The 20,751-nt window shown below is 39.7% G+C and overlaps 1 protein-coding gene across 2 annotated transcripts; it reads right to left on the minus strand.

The window, feature by feature from the left end:
* Nucleotides 1-297: 297 nt before the first annotated feature.
* On the minus strand, nucleotides 298-20,657 carry smarca4a (SWI/SNF related BAF chromatin remodeling complex subunit ATPase 4a). 2 transcript variants are annotated; one of them, XM_079609370.1, is made up of 34 exons: nucleotides 20,481-20,657; nucleotides 18,362-18,648; nucleotides 17,556-17,688; nucleotides 16,283-16,732; nucleotides 15,925-16,023; nucleotides 15,522-15,774; nucleotides 15,250-15,376; nucleotides 14,508-14,681; nucleotides 14,195-14,368; nucleotides 13,863-14,039; nucleotides 13,708-13,752; nucleotides 13,478-13,608; nucleotides 13,254-13,308; nucleotides 12,337-12,446; nucleotides 12,057-12,204; nucleotides 11,782-11,945; nucleotides 9,677-9,743; nucleotides 9,400-9,510; nucleotides 9,042-9,284; nucleotides 8,789-8,902; nucleotides 7,585-7,692; nucleotides 7,411-7,497; nucleotides 7,258-7,304; nucleotides 6,993-7,159; nucleotides 6,674-6,837; nucleotides 5,355-5,582; nucleotides 5,176-5,253; nucleotides 4,858-5,076; nucleotides 4,508-4,770; nucleotides 3,797-3,902; nucleotides 3,507-3,608; nucleotides 2,959-3,091; nucleotides 2,684-2,820; nucleotides 298-905 (listed from the first exon to the last, which is right to left on the minus strand). In XM_079609370.1, the coding sequence occupies exons 2-34, from the start codon at nucleotides 18,581-18,583 to the stop codon at nucleotides 873-875; spliced, it is 4,869 nt and encodes a 1,622-aa protein (XP_079465496.1). In that variant the 5' UTR covers nucleotides 18,584-18,648; nucleotides 20,481-20,657; the 3' UTR covers nucleotides 298-872. The 2 variants fall into 2 exon arrangements, with proteins under 2 accessions (XP_079465496.1, XP_079465495.1); XM_079609369.1 differs by having other exon boundaries at nucleotides 13,708-13,755.
* Nucleotides 20,658-20,751: the final 94 nt, after the last annotated feature.

The raw sequence follows: 20,751 nt of genomic DNA on the forward strand, positions 1-20,751 counted from the left end.
TAATGTTCGCCAGTTCCCGTCACCTCCTTCCCATAACATCTATCCTCGTTACAGGGTTCTTCGGTCTACCTGTATGCATCGTCAATGAGGTGTATTGAATTTGGTCTTTTAATATCACGGCCTTACTATATTAGTGCTTTGTACAAATAACTGGCAGGCAATGGAGTGGATTCCCACAAAGGGTGTGACATCTGAGTTGAGATTGACTAATTCATAGTTTTCATCTGAACTATATGCAGTTCACCAGTTTTGAAGTCTTGACTTGTGTGCAAAACAACTCTGAAGCATTGAGTATTTCTGAGACGCTTTTATTGTGCATTTTGGAAATCCAGTGACACTGACAGTACAGAATCCTACACCCTATTCTCCCCCATTTCTCCTGACAAGGAGGAAGTACCTTTATCCTGTTTGCAATCTTAATTTAAACAGACATCAAGAGAAAAACGGAAAGAGAACTGGCTGCGTTTTCCACAAACAACATGCGTTCTTGGGTCTGGGGTGGGGGATGAAAGGGTGACGTCCACGCGGCTAAAATCAAGAAGACATTGAAACATGATCCACTCTTACTGGTCCACTGAGTCAGTCTGTCAAATATCTGTCCATCTTATATGTCACGTCCTTGTGAAAAATCATAAAAACAAATATGGAAAGAAAAGAAAAAAGCTCAATACGTAAACTGTCTTGCTATACATAAATTGATATCGTCTGCTTAAATATGCAAATGGAGGGGCATTCGTTTTTTCTGCATTTTATAGTGTCATTTTCTCATTTAATCAGTGTCCTCTCTCTAAAAAAGGGTAAAACTAGGCCCTTCAAGAGAGGGCATCTGTTGAAGAAGTGAGCGAGAGACATAAATTGGTCCTGAAGGAGGTTTAATCATCATCACTGCCACTCAGCGAATGCTCCTGTACAAAACAATTGAAAAACAATTAGCATAAGTGAACAACAAGAGGGTAAATATCTTAATATCTGTACTTTTTCTTTAAAGGGATAGTTCACTAATACCTGAAACTCACATCCTCATACCATTCTCGATATATACTACCTTCTTTTTTCAGATAAACAAAGATTTTTAGGAAAATAATTAATCTCATTCTAAACACAACTTTTAACCCTGGGTAAAGGAACGTTTCACACTTGTAATTTATGAAACCCTGCTCCAGAGCAGTGTTAACACCATTTTTGCGGTCTTTTGCTCTCGACTCCCATGCTGTTGACACTGGTCTTACTCATACCACTGCGAGCTGGATTTGAACCAGTCACGTTGGTGCCGTGACCCGGGTGGTAGTGAGTTAAGGGGGTGAGTGTAACGGAGGCCCGCTAGTAAGAGCTGTGTGAGTAAACCTCAAGAGGTACACTAGCAACTGACACTAGAGGCTGTGGACTTTAGCAGGCTTGTTAGCGCTATTATGGTAGGACCATAATATAAGGATGCGAAATGTGCTATTTAACATATCACGGCATTCATCCAGGGTAAACTTGATAGTAAAGTCAGCATATATAATATGATGCGGTGCAATTCTTGTGCATTTATATAAACCTATCACAGCGTTCATCCAATTTAATGACACCAACACTACAAATATGCAAATAAGAACGTTAACCCATGGTTTAGGAATGTACAGTATGAAACAGCAGTTTACGAATACCCAGGATTAACGTTAACCCCACGTAGATTATGATCAGTGTTAAACGTGAAGCAAGATATCCCATGCAGGATTCCATTTACCCAGGTTTTACAATGACATAGGGTTAACTATTTCAAGTGTGAAAATATAGTCCATATAATGCTAGTGAATCTGTGCAGCTCATTTGACACTTAAAAAAAAAACAAAAAAAACAGCGATCGTGAGGGTAATCCATACTACACCAGTGTCCACTTGTGGGGGTTCCATGTGCTTCAACATTACTTCTTCACACAAGCTTCACAACGCACCACAAGAACTCTTCCGTACTTGAAAGTCCTTCTCAAGAACGCTCGTAGTGTAACAGCGCAGTGCTTCTGGGTTGTACGTCTCAGAATGTAGGCTCACTATTGACCGACGCTGGTCATGTGTGTGATGCTGGCCAATAGTGACCCTACGTTCTGAGACGTACAACCCAGAAGCGCTGCGCTGTTACACTACGTGAACTCACTCAGAGGCCCACACAGAAGAAAATTAATAGTTGAATAAAGTCGTTATTTCTGTGTGTTTTTTGCGCACAAAAAGTATTCTCGTCGCTTGATAAATTTATGGATGAGTCAATGAAGTCACTATTGTCTTAACTAACTTTCTGGGCCGGCAAGTTTAAATTACAAAGAAGCCTATGGAGGAGTGATCCAGCTCTCAGATTTAATAAAAAATATCTTAATTTGTGCTCCGAAGATGAACGAAAGTCTTACAGGGTTGGATCAACATGAGGGTGAGTAATTACTGACACAATTTTCATTTTTGTGTGAACTAACCCTTTAATACCAAGTGTAAACCATTGATGGATTAGTGTCAAACAAGCGGCACTGATTCAATTCCATTATTTAGACTCACAGACATGTGTTATTTTTATAAAAATCTTTGTTTGCGTTTATCTGAAGAAAGATTGTCATACACATTGGGTGGGGATGGCATGAGGATGAGAAAAAGACAAGAGGCTTTTCACTGAATGAACTCTCTCTTTAAGTTCAATATTCACGATTCATAAGTACCTCTTCCTGGTCCTCCTCACTGTCATCGTCGCTAACGACAGGTTTAGGGCGCGAGCTGCGTCCAGTTCGGCGTCTTCCTTTCCCTCTCTCCACCTTGTCCTTTCGACTCAGCTTTATCTTCACCTTCACGGAACGAGCTAAAACACATACACGTGTGTGTTAATCATGGACTCACTTCAATTCAATTTAAGTTGTACATGCATGATACTCTAGTTAGAAAATAGTTGAATTACACAATTTTTAATTACAGTGGCAGTATCATCATCCATACTTACATTCAGACTCCGATCCTTCATCTACCTCGTCCTCTTCCTCCTCACTCTCTTCTCCCTCGCTCTCTACTTCTTTCTCGAACTTCTGCCGCACACTGGTGAACACAGACTGCAGCACGATAGAGTCCTCGTAGATCTGAAATATAATATAGCATATCTGAATTAGATAATTGAAGCATGACTAACAAGCTACTAGGGTTATATTCAACAAGTTAAAACAAACTGAAATTAACAAACTATATAGACATTTACAAAAACTTTTTTTTTTTTAATTACAAACAAAATTAATACAAATTTAAAATAAGAAATGATATAAAAAATAGTAATAAAAGTAATAATAGTATATTAATGATAATAAAACATCTTGGGTATATTTAGCATAAAGTGAAGGGAGAAAGTGAACCTAATTGTCAATGTCATGATGCAAAAACATCTAAATGGTCCTAAAGTAATTTAAAGATAAAAAAAATGCCCTAAAAACTTAACAAGCTCATCCATTAGTGCTTTTTGATTGGTGTAATTAATTTAACAACATGGATGATGAATATTACCAGTGATCCCTCCAGGTTGAAGGTCTGAGCGTTCTGGCAAAGCAGCATGACGTCTTTCTCCAGGTCGTTCAGACTGCGGTACTTGTGGCTCCTGATGCGCTCCTGAGCAGAACAGAGAACAGGATTCAACACTTGAATCTTTACTTACTAAAATATTATTATGAATTACCTATTGAGATTTAGTTAGTGTGTTTGTGAACCAGCCAAAGCATTCAGAAGGACAAAACAAATTTAAGTAAACAAACAAAAACAAACTTTAAATTAATCAATTAAATGAATTGTTGACAAACCTTAATCTTCCTGAAGTCCACAGGTTTGCGAATGAGTTCGTAATATTCCGGCAGCTCTTTACGAGACGGCAGTTGAATAAACACCTCACTCAGTTGCCTCCCATTGCTGTTGAGAAATACAGTGACAAATGTTTTCTAATCGACATCAATTAAAGCATAAAATATCTCTATGAGCATGTATCTGGTCTGGAACCACTTTGGTAAGACTGTCTAGACCTTGTATTATGTCAAAAACCAGGATATAATCATTATGGATAATAATATAATGGGGTTCAATATAATAAAAATAAACCCTTAAAATTAGGTTCACACACAACCATAACCTTTTAAACACTTTCACAAAATGTACATTTTTATTTTGTATTGTAACCCCATTGTTTCCCCCTGTGTGCTTTCTTAAATATTTCTTAAATCCTAACAGTAGAGAATAGCGCTCACAAAGCCAAGATCATGGGTTTGATTCCCAGCAAAGTTAAAATGCAGGAACTGATAAAAAAAAAAGTACATTTACAAAGCAGTGTCAATTTCTTCAGATTAAACCATCTACCAAAATTCATATGAAAATAACCTTAGAGGGTAGTTGAGAGACATAAATTACATAATTTCTTTTAAATTCTGTGTAGCTGCCTTTAACCATGGAATATGCAGCTCAAATTGTCCCGCATGTTCATGATTCTAACTGAGACAAGAACATGAATATGACTGACTAACCCATCCTTGTATTTGATAACGGCATCCACAGTCTTCTTCATCTTCTTGGTGAGTGTGGCAGGGTTGGGAGAGAGTTTTTCGGCAGGAGGACGGCCGCGTTTCTTCTGCTTCTTACTGTCGTCGTCTTTATCTCGGCTCCGCCCACTGGAGCTGGGCGTGGCTGGGCCTGGAAGGTCGAGGTCACGGTCACGCTTCCTCTTGCGGGTCGTTTTCTTGTGGCGCACCTCCTCCTCGATCTCATCAAGGGTGCCTTCCTCGATGGCCTGAGAAGCAGTAAAATGGGTCAATACGCGTGTCATTTTACAACAAAAGAATCAACACAATGTGATGTGTTGTGATTCCTCATTCACCTTCAGCCACTGTTTCTCCGTGAGGGAGTCGCTGTAGTCCACCTCCTTCCTCTGACGGGAGCCGCGGCCGAAAATCTTCTCCTCTTCCTCTTCGCAGGTGAGCCTCTCCACCTCTGCATCATCCTTCATGATCCAGGTGGGCAGCTCATCCTCCTCCATCAGCCGGGGTTTGCGCTTCGGGTTACGAGCCTCTTCGCGACGGCGGTCCAGATCCATGCGCTGGTCGAAATAAAATCAGGAAGAATTGGAATAACAAAGTCGCACAAAACAGAGCGTCAAGTTCACAAAAGTTAAACGAAAACAAGTAGCACTCCTGACCATAAAGTGATCGAACTCTTCCTCGCTTCTAGCGATCATCTGATTAACGGTCTCATCATCGGGTACTTCATCTTCCTCCTGAGATGCGAGAGAAAACAAAGGAGAGTAAACGTCAGCTAGAGAAAACGGAGCCCGTCGACAGGACACTGAAATGGTCCATGATAAATGAGTGTCTGTACCTCATCCTGCTCTTCGTGCTCCAGGATGGCCTGCAGGAAAGCCCTGCGCTCATGGCTGGAAGATTTCTGGTCGAACATACCGGCCTGGATGACCTTCTGGTCCACGTTCAGTTTGTATTTGGCAGCGGCCAGGATCTTCTCCTCCACGCTGTTCACGGTACACAGACGCAGCACACGCACCTCATTCTGCTGCCCGATACGATGGGCGCGATCCTGGGCTTGCAGATCCTATGAGGAAACAAAGGCGATCAGAGACATAAAATATTGCGCAATTCAGTCATAAAAACAAGAGATATTATAGCAATACAGAGACTCCAAAGATTCTGTTAAACAACTTTGTAGATAAATGCATGGAATCTTTTACACAAGATTATACTAAAACTTAAATGGTAACTTACAATAAGCAATGTAAAATATTTTAAGCATTACAATATTATAATTGAGGGTGATGTTCATTTCTCCATAAACTAATACATTTTTAACATTTCAAGATGAAAAAAAATGAACAACGTATTATGAATAAACACGAATTAGCAATTGAACATTAGTATGTTCATAAATTAACATTCTCTTATACATTTTATTATACAATTAATTAGATATTCTATTTTACAGTGATGCTATTCAAATGATTATATTCCACAATGAATATTGTAAAAAAAATATATATAAATTAACATTCTACATTACATTCTATTCTACAATGATTCTACTATTCCAATAATTCTTAAGATTATATTGTACAATAATTCTAGACAGAAGATTCTATTCAACAATGAATCTATTCGAAAGATCCTTTCCTACTGATTCTGAAGATTCTATTTTACAGTGATGCTAAAGATTCTATTCCACAATGATTTTATACTAAATATTAAATTCGGCAATGAATCTAAATTATGTATATATATAACAAATTAATATTAAATTATACAATGATTCTATACTGAAGATTCTATTAAACAATTCATTATTCTAAAGACTCTTTACTACTGATTCCAAAGATTCTGTTCCACAATTATTTTATACTAAAGATTAGATTCTGCAAAGAATTTTTTTTTACAAATTAAAATTCAATTATACATTTTATTCTACAATGATTCTAAAGATTCAAATGATACAATTCTGTACAAAGTATTCTAATCGACAAAGAATCTTTAGAAACAAATCTTTAGAATAGATTCAATTTCATACATTATGTTATGTTAGAACTATTCTGTCTATAATAAAGTGAGTAGGATTTGTGAAAAACACAATTACTTTTTTCAGTGGACATTAAAAGCTTCCCCTCGTAATAAATATTTCGAGGGACAGTATTGTACCTGGTGAGGGTTCCAGTCGCTGTCAAAGATGATAACAGTGTCGGCAGACTGCAGGTTCAGCCCCAGACCTCCTGCCCTGGTGCTCAGCAGGAAGATGAAGTAATTAAAGGACGCATCATTAAAGTTCTTCAGCAACGTGCCACGGTCCTCAGCCTTAGTGGTTCCTACAAGGACAAAAGAAAGATGTCAGCACGATTAAACTGTCTGTAACGTGCCTGATAACCTTTAATGAACTGTCAAATCGAAGACCTTTCACAAAACAAAAACATTTCTTCCTAAAATTCTTCATTCCATGTGAACCTGGTCGAAGTCGACTCACCGTCCAGGCGCAGGTATTTGAAGTTGCGGTAGGCGAAGTAGTCCTCCATGATGGTCATGAGCGAGGTCATCTGACAGAAGAGCAGCACTTTGTGGTTGGTGGCGCGGAGCTTTGGCAGGATACGGTCTAGCAGCTCAAACTTACCAGAGGCACGGTACAAATCAAGTCTAAAGAGAGGTGATACAGAATATGGTAAAATCACAGATAAAACCAACGAGAACGCAAAGTTATAAACTTTTCCATTACCAGGAAGTGCTCTACATACCCCTGAACAATGCCTCCAGTGAAGCCCAAGTGCTCAGAGAAAGATTCCTGCAAAACAGACAACAACAAAAAAATGTCAAACAAGGTGCCACAAATCCAGAAGATAAGCATACAGGATGAAAAAGACCTATGAATATGTGAAACAAATGATCACCTCAATGTGCTGGAACATGTACGGGTGGTTACAAATCTTCCTCAACTGCATAATAGTGTTCATCAGAGTCTTGGTGCCTCCTTTACCCTGTAACAGGTACATGAATATTAGACCAATTCAGAAAGACACACACACATTCCTCGCACATTCTCGGCGTGAATCCCTTCTGCTCACCTTCTTGTCTTTCTCAGAGCCGTCGGTGAGCAGCACTCCTTTAGCCTGCATGTGTCTGTACAGCACTCTCTGTAGAGCCGACATGTCGCACTTGATCACATATTCCACCTGAACGCAAGGAAACAGAGACAGACAAGTTCAAATTTCAACATAAAAAAGAAGCTTCTGTAGCAAACATGCCATTTAGTTATTTTCAGTGAATCGATTAAAAACCGGGCAAGTCTCTGTGGCATTTCGTGTGTATTAAAATGTTTTTAATAAAAATATTCACTACCTTTTAAAAGTTTGGGGTTAATGTTTCTTTTTTGTAAAGAAATTGATACTTTTATTCAGCAGGGATGCAATAAATTGATCAAAAGTGAAAGTTTTTTTAAACATTCTATTCAAAGAATCATGAAATAAAAATTTTCTTGAGCATTAATCATCATATTCGAATGATTTCTGAAGGGTCATGTGACACTGAAGACTGCAGTAATGATGCTGAAAGTCAGCTTTGATCACAGGAATAAATTACATTCTATAATTCAATAGAAAGTCATTTCATTTACTGTATTTTTTGCAAATACAGCCAAGGTAAAATCATTTTGAAAGAAACTTTTAAACAGTAGTGTATGTAGATAAATATTTCTGTCCATTACCACGCATTTTCATATTGGTGCATATGTGACCCTGGATCACAAAACCAGTCATAAGTCACACGGGTATATTTGTGGCAATAGCCAACAATACATGGGGCAAAATTATCGATTTTTCTTTTATGCCAAAATTCGTTAGAATATTGAGTAAAGATCATTTTGTAAATTTCCTACCGAAAATGTATAAAACAATTATTTTTGTGAGTGGATGCAGCACAATCGAACATAAATGGAACATTTTAAAGGCGATTTTCTCAATGTTTAGATTTTTTTGGCACCCTCAGATTCCAGATTTTCAAATAGTTGTATCTCGGCTAGTATTTATTCAGCTTTCATATGTATAAATCACAATTTAAAAAAATTGACCCATGTGACTGGTTTTGTGGTCCAGGGTCACGTATATACAAAAGAAAGAGTTAAATATTCTGTGTTCATTTAGTAAAGAAAACAGTGTGGAAAATATATATATTTTTTATTAAATATGAAATTTCAGAACAAACAAATTGAGAGTTTAAAGAATGAAAAATATATTTGTTTTATCTGAATAGTTTGCGAGCACAAAAACAAACCTTCTCCGGCAGTTGGGCCTCCACCTCCTTCTTGAGTCTCCTGAGCAGGAAGGGGCGGAGCACTTTGTGCAGACGACGGATGATCAGAATGGTCTCTTCTTCATTCAGATCCACCTTTAAAACATGACATTGTACAACTACGTTTACAGAGCAAGATGACACAAAAACAGAAGTTCAATTTGTTGTATCCAGTCCAAATGTGCTAGTACACCTACTAAACCGTCTCACGCGTCTGGATTTTGAATCAGCTTACCTTCTCTCCAGTCATGGCGAAGGGAGCGTTGAACCACTGCTCGAAGGTGCTGCAGCTCTTGAAGATGGTGGGCAGCAGGAAGTTGAGCAGCGCCCACAGCTCGGGCAGCTTGTTCTGCAGCGGCGTGCCGGTGAGCAGCACACGCCTGGGCGCCAGGTAGTGTGTGTTCAACACCTGAGTCAGTTTACAGTGGTGGTTCTTCATACGGTGACCTTCGTCCACTATCATGTACTTCCAGCGGAGCTGAGAGAGACGGAGAGAATCATTACGAACTCAACAAGTAGCTCGCAGTCAAAAAGCTTTGCAAAATTTTTTTAAACGGGTGACAATGAGAACTTGACAGTCGGCAGGTCTGTACCTTGGCCAGCACTTGCTTGTCTTTGATGATGTACTCGTAAGTGGTGACTAGCACGTTGAACTTGCCGCTGCGCAAAATGGGAAGGAACGCGCGGCGAGCAGCAGGAGAGCCCTAAGACGAAAACAAGCAAAGAAAATGAGTTAATAATATTCTTCATGGTTCTCCAGTTACAGGTTTTATTTTGTATTCCTTTGCATTCATTTTTGGAAAGCCGGTTAAATTTGCCAAAATAGTTTTTTGACATTTAAAATACTACATAAATGTAACAAATAACTACCTTGTAAGAAATTTTCACCACAGATGGAGCCCACTTATCAAACTCGTACACCCAGTTCGACAGAGTCCTGTAAGAGAAAACAAATAAATATTACTGTAATGATCTCGGTTGCAATGTTTCCAAATATAATAGACCAATAACGCAAAAATGGCAAAAAGAAGGTTTATGTTTGTTCTTGCAAAGAGTATATTAAACGTGTAAAAACCCAACATTTTCCAGCCCAAAAGGATGATTAATAATAAAAAATAAAAAAATTCCATAATTTTTTATTTTTATGCAGATGCACCAAGTAAATACAATACTTTCTTAAAACTTATGTTTCAATAAATAAGCTAACCCCCCAAACCAACCCACCTCAACTTGGTGATTTGATAATCCGGCCCTCGAATTTAGCTAATTGAATAGCCCTGGTGTAGCAGGGCTCCAAACTGCGACTAAAATGGTCGCATTTGCGACCAAATATATTTATTTGCGAGTGAAATTTCTGCCAAGGTCGCCATTGGCGACAATACAAATTTACTCCCTTTGATTGTAAAATCTGCATCATACATGCATGTTTTATAGCCAGTAGCCTATCGCTTCATTTGTTTTGTTAACGTCATGAAATGAGACGCTTTGTGTGAACTGAGTGAAAGCGCCAAAATATGAACGGGTAAAGCGAATGTCACCTTTCGCGTCAGAAAAAAAAATGTCAAAGCGAAAAATATTGGACTTCTTCAAGCAATCCTCATCTCTGTCAATCACCAGCACGCATGACACACCTCTGCTAACAAAAAATATGCGATATTTTAAATGCGTCATTCTGTTCATAGAACGCTCCATATGAAAGTTTTTTTTTTTTTGCAATGCCAATCTAGCGCTGACTCCATGACGAGCCAATAATCAGAGTTGTTCCCTGCACCGCACAGCTTAGTTTCTAGATGTAGAAACTAGAATGTTTTGCCGGACTGGACAAAAGCGAAGCGAACTGGGCGAGATGAGACAGCGTGTGTCTGTGCGCGAGCAATAGTGCGCGAGAGAGACCGATGTCTGTGCGCGAGCAATAGTGCGCGAGAGAGACCGATGTCTGTGCGCGAGCAATAGTGCGCGAGAGAGACCGATGTCTGTGCGCGAGCAATAGTGCGCGAGAGAGACCGATAAGGGTGTCTGCGCGCGAGAGACTTCAAATAACAAGAGACCTTTCAAATAACAACTACAGAATTTTATTAACTGACATCGGGATCCCTCTTACATGGCTACCTTCCAAATAAATCAATAATTTGACAGAAAATATTGATTTAAAAACGATTGTATTGCTTCCGTGTCCATGACAACGCTCTGTTTTTCATGGCAACTGTGTCTTATCAAGAAATAACATACTGCATTCTACATCAGAATTTAACCAAGCCATGTAATAATAGGTAATAATAATAATAACAGAAGATAATATCTCTAGTCTATCCTAATAATTATTATAAATACAATGTATATAAAATATAAATACAATTTAAAATATTAATAAATTATTTATTTTTATTTATTCTGGAGAAGCACTGAATTTTGGTGAATAAGAGGACCCATTTTATTTTGATACACATTAGCAGGAGATGTAGCACAATATGAATGTAAAAAAGCAGTTATAATTAGCCTATGTGACAAATCAACAAATAATTTTGGCCAAAATCGTGCAGCCCTACTGAGGTATGATCACGAGACACAAATTTTTTTTTGTGACTTTTGTTCAAGAGCGGGCAAAGAAATAGCGGGGAAAACGGAGTTAATTACAGGAACTAACCATTTCAAAAAAGAGACTGTGAGAAAACACGGGGACAGTAACTAAGCAAAGTAACATTTTTGGACTATTTTGGATTATTATAGTTCATAAGTCGGAAGTGACATTCAGTTCCCAAATAAGCTTCAGTTCCCAGAACATTCACAAGATGAAAATGCTGAAACTGTAAGAAGAGGAGAGACATGCACACAACAGGGTGACTAAAAGTAAATGCATTGTTATGTGGCTCTTAAAAAAATTATTTGGCGCCTGTTTTTTCCCCCTATAGGAGCCAATGGCTCCTTACTTGATTTTTTTGTTTGGAGCCCTGTGTAGTGTGTGAAAAGTGACTCACGAGAGGGGGACGATAATGAGGAAGGGTCCGTTGAGGCGTTTGTACTCCATGAGGTAGGTGATGAGTGCGATGGTCTGGATGGTTTTTCCCAAACCCATTTCATCAGCCAAAATGCCATTCAAGTTATTGTTATACAGAGACACCAGCCACTCTAGACCTTTGATCTGCAGACAGGACAGATGCAAGAACTTCAGCATATGCCATTCATCAAATCTCAGCAGTTCACTTAGGTCATCTAGGTGTATTTGCAGTTTGTTTGGTCTGTATGCGTGTACCTGGTACTGTTTGAGCTGTCCGTTGATTAGCAGGCTCGACTGTCTATCCACCCTCTCCGTGACGGCGTGAGCCACGGCGTAGTAAGACTGCAGGCCGCGAGCGAACGCTGCACTACCGTATTCATCGTCAACATCCTGCTTGGCATGCCTGCGAGAGAGAGGGATCTTATTATTTATATACACCATTATGAAAGTAGAATTACAAAAGGACCATGGGACGGGTCAAGACATGAGCCCATTTGTATGAAGTAAAAAGTACAGCTTCAAGCCAGTAACGTACTCAATGATGTGCAGGGCGTCCACCTCTGACACATCCTCACAGTCTGGATCTGGAATGATCTTCTTCTCCTCTGTTGGGGCCTGAGAGGGCGGATGCTCCTCATCGTCATCCTTTAAGAAGAAAATACAATGGTGCATTAATACAATAAAATATAAAGATATGTATTCAACTCTAATAAGTTAAACATAGATGCTCATATAACTAGATGCTTTTTGTAATCATTCATTTTACATGCAAGAAATCTTTTTAAATAACTATAAATAATGGTTATGAAATGTATAAATGTAAAACTACTAACCCACAAAAAAAAAAAATATATATATATATATATATATATATAAAATTATTTATAAACTAATGATACACTTTGAAAAAAAATGTATATGGTTGTCCAGTAGTTCTATATTTTAGACATTTCATAATCCATTTAATTAATTTGACTTGTAATTAATTAATAATTATACATACCGGTGCGGTTCTATATAATTTGTGTTTATAAACATAATTAAGTTAATAGATTATAAAAATGTATACAAATGTAAAACTACTTGACAACCACATAAAATAGGTTTTCAAATTTTGCAATTATATAATTAATTTGTGATCATAAATCAAATTAAACTGAGGTTATGGAATGTATTGTTAAAATGGCTTTTAAATACCAGCCTACTGTATTGACACCAGTATCAGAAGTGTATGTGCATAAAGACAAACATTTGCTATCTATATCAGGTCATGGCAGCAGTATCTCTTATTCTGATGATGGCCTACTTGCTGACAGCTCAAGGCTGTGAACACACACACACACACACACTAGAGTTTTCTCTTCAAATGCATTTAAAGCCCTTTAAGAAAGCACAGTGTGTTGCTCAAGACATGCTGAACATCCAGATATGAGAACTGAAGAACAGCCATACCTCATCATCCTCTGAGCCACTATCTTCGCTATCTGACCGCGGGGCAACCTCGTACCTACAGAAAATAAACAAAATAACATTCAAACACACCTCCTGCTTTAGTCAGATAAATATAAATACACTATATTAGGGACAAAAATGTTGTGATGAGCTACTCCAACCCTTTTCATTAGCAGAGACTCATATTTTGAAAGAATGAGATGCCCAAAGTATGTCTCGCTCACCCTGGATTCACCTCCAGCCAAGTCTCCAGCTGTCCAGCTTTAGGAGCGTCCATGCCGGTGAGAATCTTCCCACTGTCCACGTGAATCACCTTCACCGGTAAATCACTCATTTGACTGGTCTCATCCAGAGGCTACAATGGAAGACAAAAAAACAATCAAAACACATTAGCACAAATGATCAGCCAAGCTAATTGTAAAAAGCCAAATATCTGCCAATTTTAAGATCTCACCTCTCCATCTGGGCCGAGAGCAGGAACACCCTCTGCGTTCTCTGGCTTCTGTGAGGAGAAAAGCAGACAAAGATCTCACACACTACTGGAAAAACAAGGACAACTCCATTTAGATTCCATTACGGAACCCTTTCCATTCCATTAAATCCACTCACCTTCTTCTTCTTCTTCTTCTTCTTTTTCTTCATGTCTTTGAGGGCCTGGACAGCTTTGTGAGCTCTGACGAGCTCGGTGAGGTTGGCCACATACTCGTCCGTCTGCTGCAGCAAGTAAGCCAGACGTTTGTCTTTCTTCTGATCGATCAGCTTCCTGTAACCCTCTTCATCTTCAGCCTGGGAGAAAACGCACACAAAACATGACTTTTCTTAGACATTCGTTCAGACAAAAACGCTTTCATTTTGTGTTTAAAGTTTAGTTGTTGTCAAGTAAAAAAAAAAAAATTTTTTCTTATTTCAAGAAAATATGGGAAGTCTGTGCATCTCCTCACCATGAGCCTTCTCATTCTCTCCTTCTCGATACGCTCGTTCTCCTTCTTCTGCTCTCTCTCAGTGTTGGCATGGTACGTGGCTACGGCTTTGGTCACTTTCTGCATCTTCGCGGTGATGGAGCGATGGAATTCCTTGAAGTCTTTAGCATGCTGCAGGATGCTGTTGAGATATTCCTACAAATGCAATAAAAGAACAGGCGGTTCTGTCACAGTGTCTTTTGTAATTTGTGAATCAGGTCACATTTAAAACATTACTTTGTACATATCTTTTCATGACTGAACTCTAAAAGACCAAGCCAGAACGGTCCAGTACCTGATGTTTCTGTCGCCGCTTGCGTTCCTGCTCGATCTTCTGCTGTTTCTCCAGTTTCTCAGTGATGCGAGCTTCACGCAGGGACTGTCTCTTGCTGCGCTTGTAGGCCTTGCCGTTCAGCGCGGTCTCCAGGGCCGTATCGCGCCGCATGCACACTACGACTTCCTGCCGGAGCTGTGTTGGCATGGACAACATGGGTCAAAAACCATTCAAATCAGGCAGGACTTGGCTGAACCCAATTACAACCACCTTCCAGAGCATTATTGAGATGTGAAATATTTCGTGGGAAATCATGTTTAAATAATTTTTTGTTACAATTTTTTTTGAAAACATTTTTTTTTAAATAAATAAATGCATATAATAATGGTATAAAAATACATAATAGTATTAACACATACATAAAATATAAATAAATTATGAATTATAATGGATAAATAAATGCATAATTTTTTTTTAATAAAACAGTAATTGAATAATAATAATGATGTGTCCGAAGCCGAATACCTTATTCGGAAAGGCATGGAAATGAATAATTTTTTTGCCTATACTTTATGCCAGAGCTTGAAAGGAACTTTATGCTAAGAGCTAAAACACGACTATATAATTGCGAGAGAACGCAAAAGCATTCAAATATATTTTTTCATCCAATCCTTAGAATGCGTTACTCATTATCCGTGCCTTTCCGAATAAGGTATTTGTTTTATTTCGGGCACATCCCTAAATAATATGATGCAAGTCGTACCTGTCTCTGAAAGTTCAGGAGCCTAAGTGCCTTGAGCTCAATGTTGGCTTTGGTCCTCAAGTCTCCAGCTAGAGAGCCTGGAAGGTTCTCCAGGTCCTGAATACGATGAGCAATACGAGCTTGCAACCTGACCGATGGAAACAACATCAAATGTTGGTGAAACCAGTTAACAAGGTGGTGTTCCCAGAATTTAATTTAATAAGTGCGTTTCACGCTAAAACATCAATATTTGCCATTTCTTGCCTAAACACATCAGGATACCCTCATCTCACCTGTACTCTCTCTCCTGGAGGATCTCCACTGGGTCCAGACCTCGAGGTTTCTGAATGGGTGTGATGCGGTTCTGCTTCTGATGCAGGACCATGGGCGGCTGGGCCGGTTGTCCTGGAGACTGGGTCTGAGGGGGCATGACGGGAGAGGCAGCGGGAGGAACTGAAGGTGGCGCTGGAGAAGGCCGGCCCGTGGGCTGAGGAGGTATCAGCTTCTGTGGGGCACTTGCAGGGGCGGCGGCGTTCACCATGGGCCCTGGGATTAGAAATGCTTTGTAAATATGCGACCACGAAATTACTTTCATTTAATACAACCCTGATAGCTGTTGAGGTTTCCCGCATACAATAGTCTAAATTTAAATTGCTTATTGGTAGTTACTGTGGACAATTTTCCCAATTTACTGACCTTCAGGCCAAGATTTGGGTGGTCCATTGGTGGGTTGTCCCTGCAGGCCTGGAGGAACACCAGAGGGTCCTGGAGGAGGCATGTTTGGACCGACCATTCCTGAAACATCCAAACAATTGTAATGGAATAAGATTAAAATATATTAATTGTAGAAATCTGTCAAGAACATGTCCAAAACATTTTAAAACCAAAGAAAAAGTTGTTCAACTTTAATTTGCAATTAGACCGTTTAGAAGATTTGTTTGCATTTTGAAAGACTGAAAGCTTATTTAAAAATAATAAAATACTTCCAAGTATTTGTAAATAACAGAATCTTAAAGGTACGGTAGGCAATGTTTTTCATGAAGTGTCACCTTACCAGGAGGTCGATTGTAGTTGGGTCCCCCAGGAACAGGGCCACCTGGTCCAAGAGGTCCTGCTCCTTGTCCTGAAGCAGGGGGCATGTTGGGCATCCCCTGCTGCATGCCTGGCATGGGCCGCTTTCCCTGCACCGCCATCTGCAGGTGGTCAGGTAGAGGCTGCCCACGTGCCAGCATCTTATAGGCCATGATCTGTGCCCGAAGCTGGTGAAGCTGGTTTTGGTTGAAAGGAGCGGGTCCGCCGGGTCCACCAGGCCCACCTGCATTTGGAGGTCCTCCGCTGGGTCCCGGACCTGCAACACCACCTGCACCTACGCTCCGGTTCTGCGGATCACCGCCCTCCATGGGGACACCACCAGGACCAGAAGGCATCATGGGGCCAGATGGAGGGCCGTTAGAAGGTACCGGGCTTGGGGCATGATCAGAACCGCCCAGAGGAGAGGGATAACCTGGAAGAAATTAAAGAATAATTTTTTTACGTTTCCCCCCCAAAAAATATTACCCCTCACATAATTCGCTGCTGAGTCATGGATGTTTTTCAATGCATTGCTAATGTAACTGTAAATGCATTCTGAATTGCATTATAGTGCATAAATCCCAATTTGAGGTGTCATTCATGTCTGTTACGCACCAGTTTAATACTTGGGGATGGGGTAAAAGTATGATCAATTACAACAGTGATGTTTGCTTTAAGATAAATACAAAGATATTAGATTATATTAGTAGATTATAACAAAGTTATACAAAATATAAGTGCAAACTTTAAATAAAAAGTCACATTTTCTGGACAAAAATGTTAAGCCATTAGATGTAAAATGTAGGCATGTAGACAACCGCTACAGAGCTGCACAAAACACTCATGTCTGTTGCTTGCTTGTAATATTTGTTTCTTTTTCTGTCATGACTTTGTGGTTTCCAACAACTGTCTGTCTTTCGGTTTCAAAAGGGTAAACCCCATTCACTCTACATTTCTCTGTCTGGAAAACAAGCGTGCGAGCGGCCCCAGCGGAGGAACAAAACAGTGCACATCAAAGGGAAATGTGAGCAAACAGGTTGGATGGCTTTTTTATACCCAGTCTAAACAGTTTAGACGTGAGCACACCATCTGTTTGCCATATAACACAGAGCGCACCAAACATCTGCATATCCTACATTTCACACATGTGCATGTGTATATTACATAATATATCATAGATAGAATGAGTTAGAAAGATTAATAGAATGACAGATAGATAAAAAGAACAACCTACAGAACAATAGATAGATAGATACCTTGAGAGTGTTGGTCCATGGGACTGGGTGGCGGTCCCATGCCACTGTGCCCACCCTGTCTCATGCCCATACCCTTCATTTGACCGTAGCGTTGATCTTCGGGAATGCCTTTCTCGTGCATGCCTTCCATGGGCTTTGAACAATAAAAAAATAAAGAATGACTCAATGATATGGACCAAACAGCATAAATGAAACATGGGCTGCGTTCCAGTCCACTTTTAGACACGCACTTGCGAACTTCCCTAAGCACTTCCCCTCGGGGAATCCCTGCCGCCATTTTGAAGTGCGTTCCACTTCGCGAAGTTTATAATGGACAGACCCTCGTTCCCTCGATTTTGACCGAGGGAGCGAGTCTACTTCATATGTAGACTTCAGACAGCTCCATATACCACAATGCAACACGATTGTGACGTCACCGCAGATCTCGTCTAATCACCACCACCACAAACTCCTCTATGATATATTAATTATTTTAAAAAAAATTGAAAACAGCCCAAACACACCTATATACATTTGGATGCTGCATTAAACAAATTCTTAAAGGGAAACATTTTTTAAATAATAAATCAACTCCATAGCTGATTCCAAGTGATCAAGGGCTTAGGACGTTCCAATTCAGTCCATTGCAGTTTCCGCCAGTAGTGGCACTCGTGCAACGTAGGCAATGACGTACATCCGAGTGAACGACACGGAGGGAAGTTAGCGAGTGAAGGGCATGACAATTTTGGACTGGAAAAACATTACATGGAACAAAACTTAAAAAAAAAAAAAAATATCAGATGCATATTGAAAAAACCTGTCAGTACCTTGTGCATCTGGTGCATGTTGTCCTGGGGGTAACCTGAGGGGCCCTGTGGAGGTAGTGGGTGTCCTGAGGTTGGGGGCCCAGGGCTGGGGCCCATCATGCCATGGGCAGAGCCAGGTGAGGGTCCAGGACTAGGCCCTAACATGGCCCCTGGAGACGGCCCAGGGCCCGGGGAAGGGCCCGGCCGAGGGGTCCCGCCCATGGGTGGGTCAGGGGTGGACATCGCTCAGCAGAGCCAGAAGTAGTAAGAGGCGGAAAAACAGTGTTCTGTATCTGTTTTCAGAAGGCCTGGGAAATAAAATAAAAGGAATTCCAGCAGCTTGATAAACAACAACAACACATTAAACATGCCAAAACTAGCTTAAAAACAGCATATGTTTAATATATATGGTTTAAAACAATTTTAGCTAATGATAATTATGGGAATGAAAGGAGAAATAAAAATATTTCCACAAGCTCATACTCATGTATACCAACCACCACCCTCAACTAATAAAAAACTAATTTTCTGTACAACTGTAAAAACGTGGTACACTGTATAAATCACAAGCACTTCAGATTAATCCAGTTATGGCCACAAAAGGACTGTACTTGAAATAAGAAAAGAAAATGGGTTAATTAATCTGTGCCTCTTAATGTATGTCAATGAATACATTTTAGTGAAGACCCCAAAGGAGGCCTTTTTTTAATAATCAGATTGTATTTCATTTTACCTATTGTATCAACATTTGTGTCACTTTAAAAGAGGCAAAATATTAGTTAGTTTTTATTTTAAAATATAAAAAATATTTAACAACATTTCCTCAACACTAATATTACAATTGTTAAATTTTGTTTGCGTTGTTTGTGAACGCCGTAAAAATACACCGGCATACAGTGACTGACAACAGACACCTATTTAATGCCATGCGGGAAATGTATCATTACCAGGCAATAACAACGGGAAAGTTCAGTAGTGTTTTGTAGCAAAGAAACAGTATAACACTGACACAAACAAACCCACCCTGAGAAATATTTACTGCAGCCAAAATTGACAACTAGCCCCGGGGTTAACTATATAATAATAATAAAAAGTAGGTTCTCATAATAGGATTTATTTTAATGGAAACAGCTGAAAATACATTCTGAGGTCTAAATAATGCAAAACAATTCACTTTAAGGCAATTAATTACTAGCTTAAAATGCATATGCCGGTTAACAAGCTTTCATCGAGTTTATTGTATAAAAATATTCACAAACACTTCTTACTAATATTGGTGCAAAACAAACATCATGAACAGTTTTAATAAACAGTGATAAAAGAATAAACGTCAAATTTCCCCCCTCCAAAGGCTAACGAGAAATAGCAGCCTGCTAACACCGAATAGCTAAACATTAGCCAACAATATCCCATTAACTTCACGAATGTTTGTTTTCAACGTTATAATCAATCACGATACAATGCTGCAGGAAATTTCACAAATGTACCGGGAATTGTGGTGAAGCGATAACTAGTTTAGTGATTTTTGAGGACGTGAAACAACTAACGTTAGGGAACAAGCGAAAGATTAGAGCTCCATCAAAAACCAAAGACATAAAACAAAACGACTTTTAACTGGTTAAAACATTCCCGATATGTTTTCACAAGACGGTATGGGTTGGAGCAGAGTTTAAACGTTGTATATAGACCATTTTAAATGGTTTGAAAATAATAAACAAGAGCGAAAACTGGAAAGACAAAGAAGGGCAAAAGGCCGGTTTGTGTGTATGTGTGATTACAGTCGGCCATGCTGTGCTTCTCCTTGTCTGTGTGTGCTTTAAAAAAAAAGAAATAATTTGAGATATCCAACTCGAGCACAGAGATAAATACCGCGAGCATCTTTTTAAAAAATGATTGATCCCACCCGCCTTCCGTACGCTTGACCCCGGTACCCCGCTCGAGTTACATTCCCAAAACTTATTCATTCATTCTGCCGCTGCTCTGGCACTGTAATGTCGGACTGATCGGAGGAGCACAAGCAACCCGGCGATAAAAAGAACTCGCTCGCGTTCTATCGCTGTTCCAAAATGTATCAGTTTAAAAGTCCGCCATGACGTCATGTGTTCTATAAACATTGTGCCGTGTTTAGAGCGTGACTTACAGTGTAGATTCGCGCCGGTCTCTTCCCCGTACTCTTCGGCAAATCTAGAAACAAAGGGCAGCTCAGCTAGTTCCTTTTTCCTTCTCACTTCCCCCTCCCATCTGGTCTGATTGCATCTAGAGCGGCCTGTGAATGCATCAGTCAGCGGCTCGCGAGCGCCCCCTAACATCAACGACCGGAAGCCGAAGGTTGAGCCTCATCATGTAGGATGGAATGTAGACTGCATGGCGGAATGGGGGATGGGTGTTGTTGCTGCTTACTGAATACCTGC

Source organism: Phoxinus phoxinus (genome assembly GCF_949152265.1).
Source record: "Phoxinus phoxinus genome assembly, chromosome: 1".
NCBI lineage: Eukaryota > Metazoa > Chordata > Actinopteri > Cypriniformes > Leuciscidae > Phoxinus > Phoxinus phoxinus.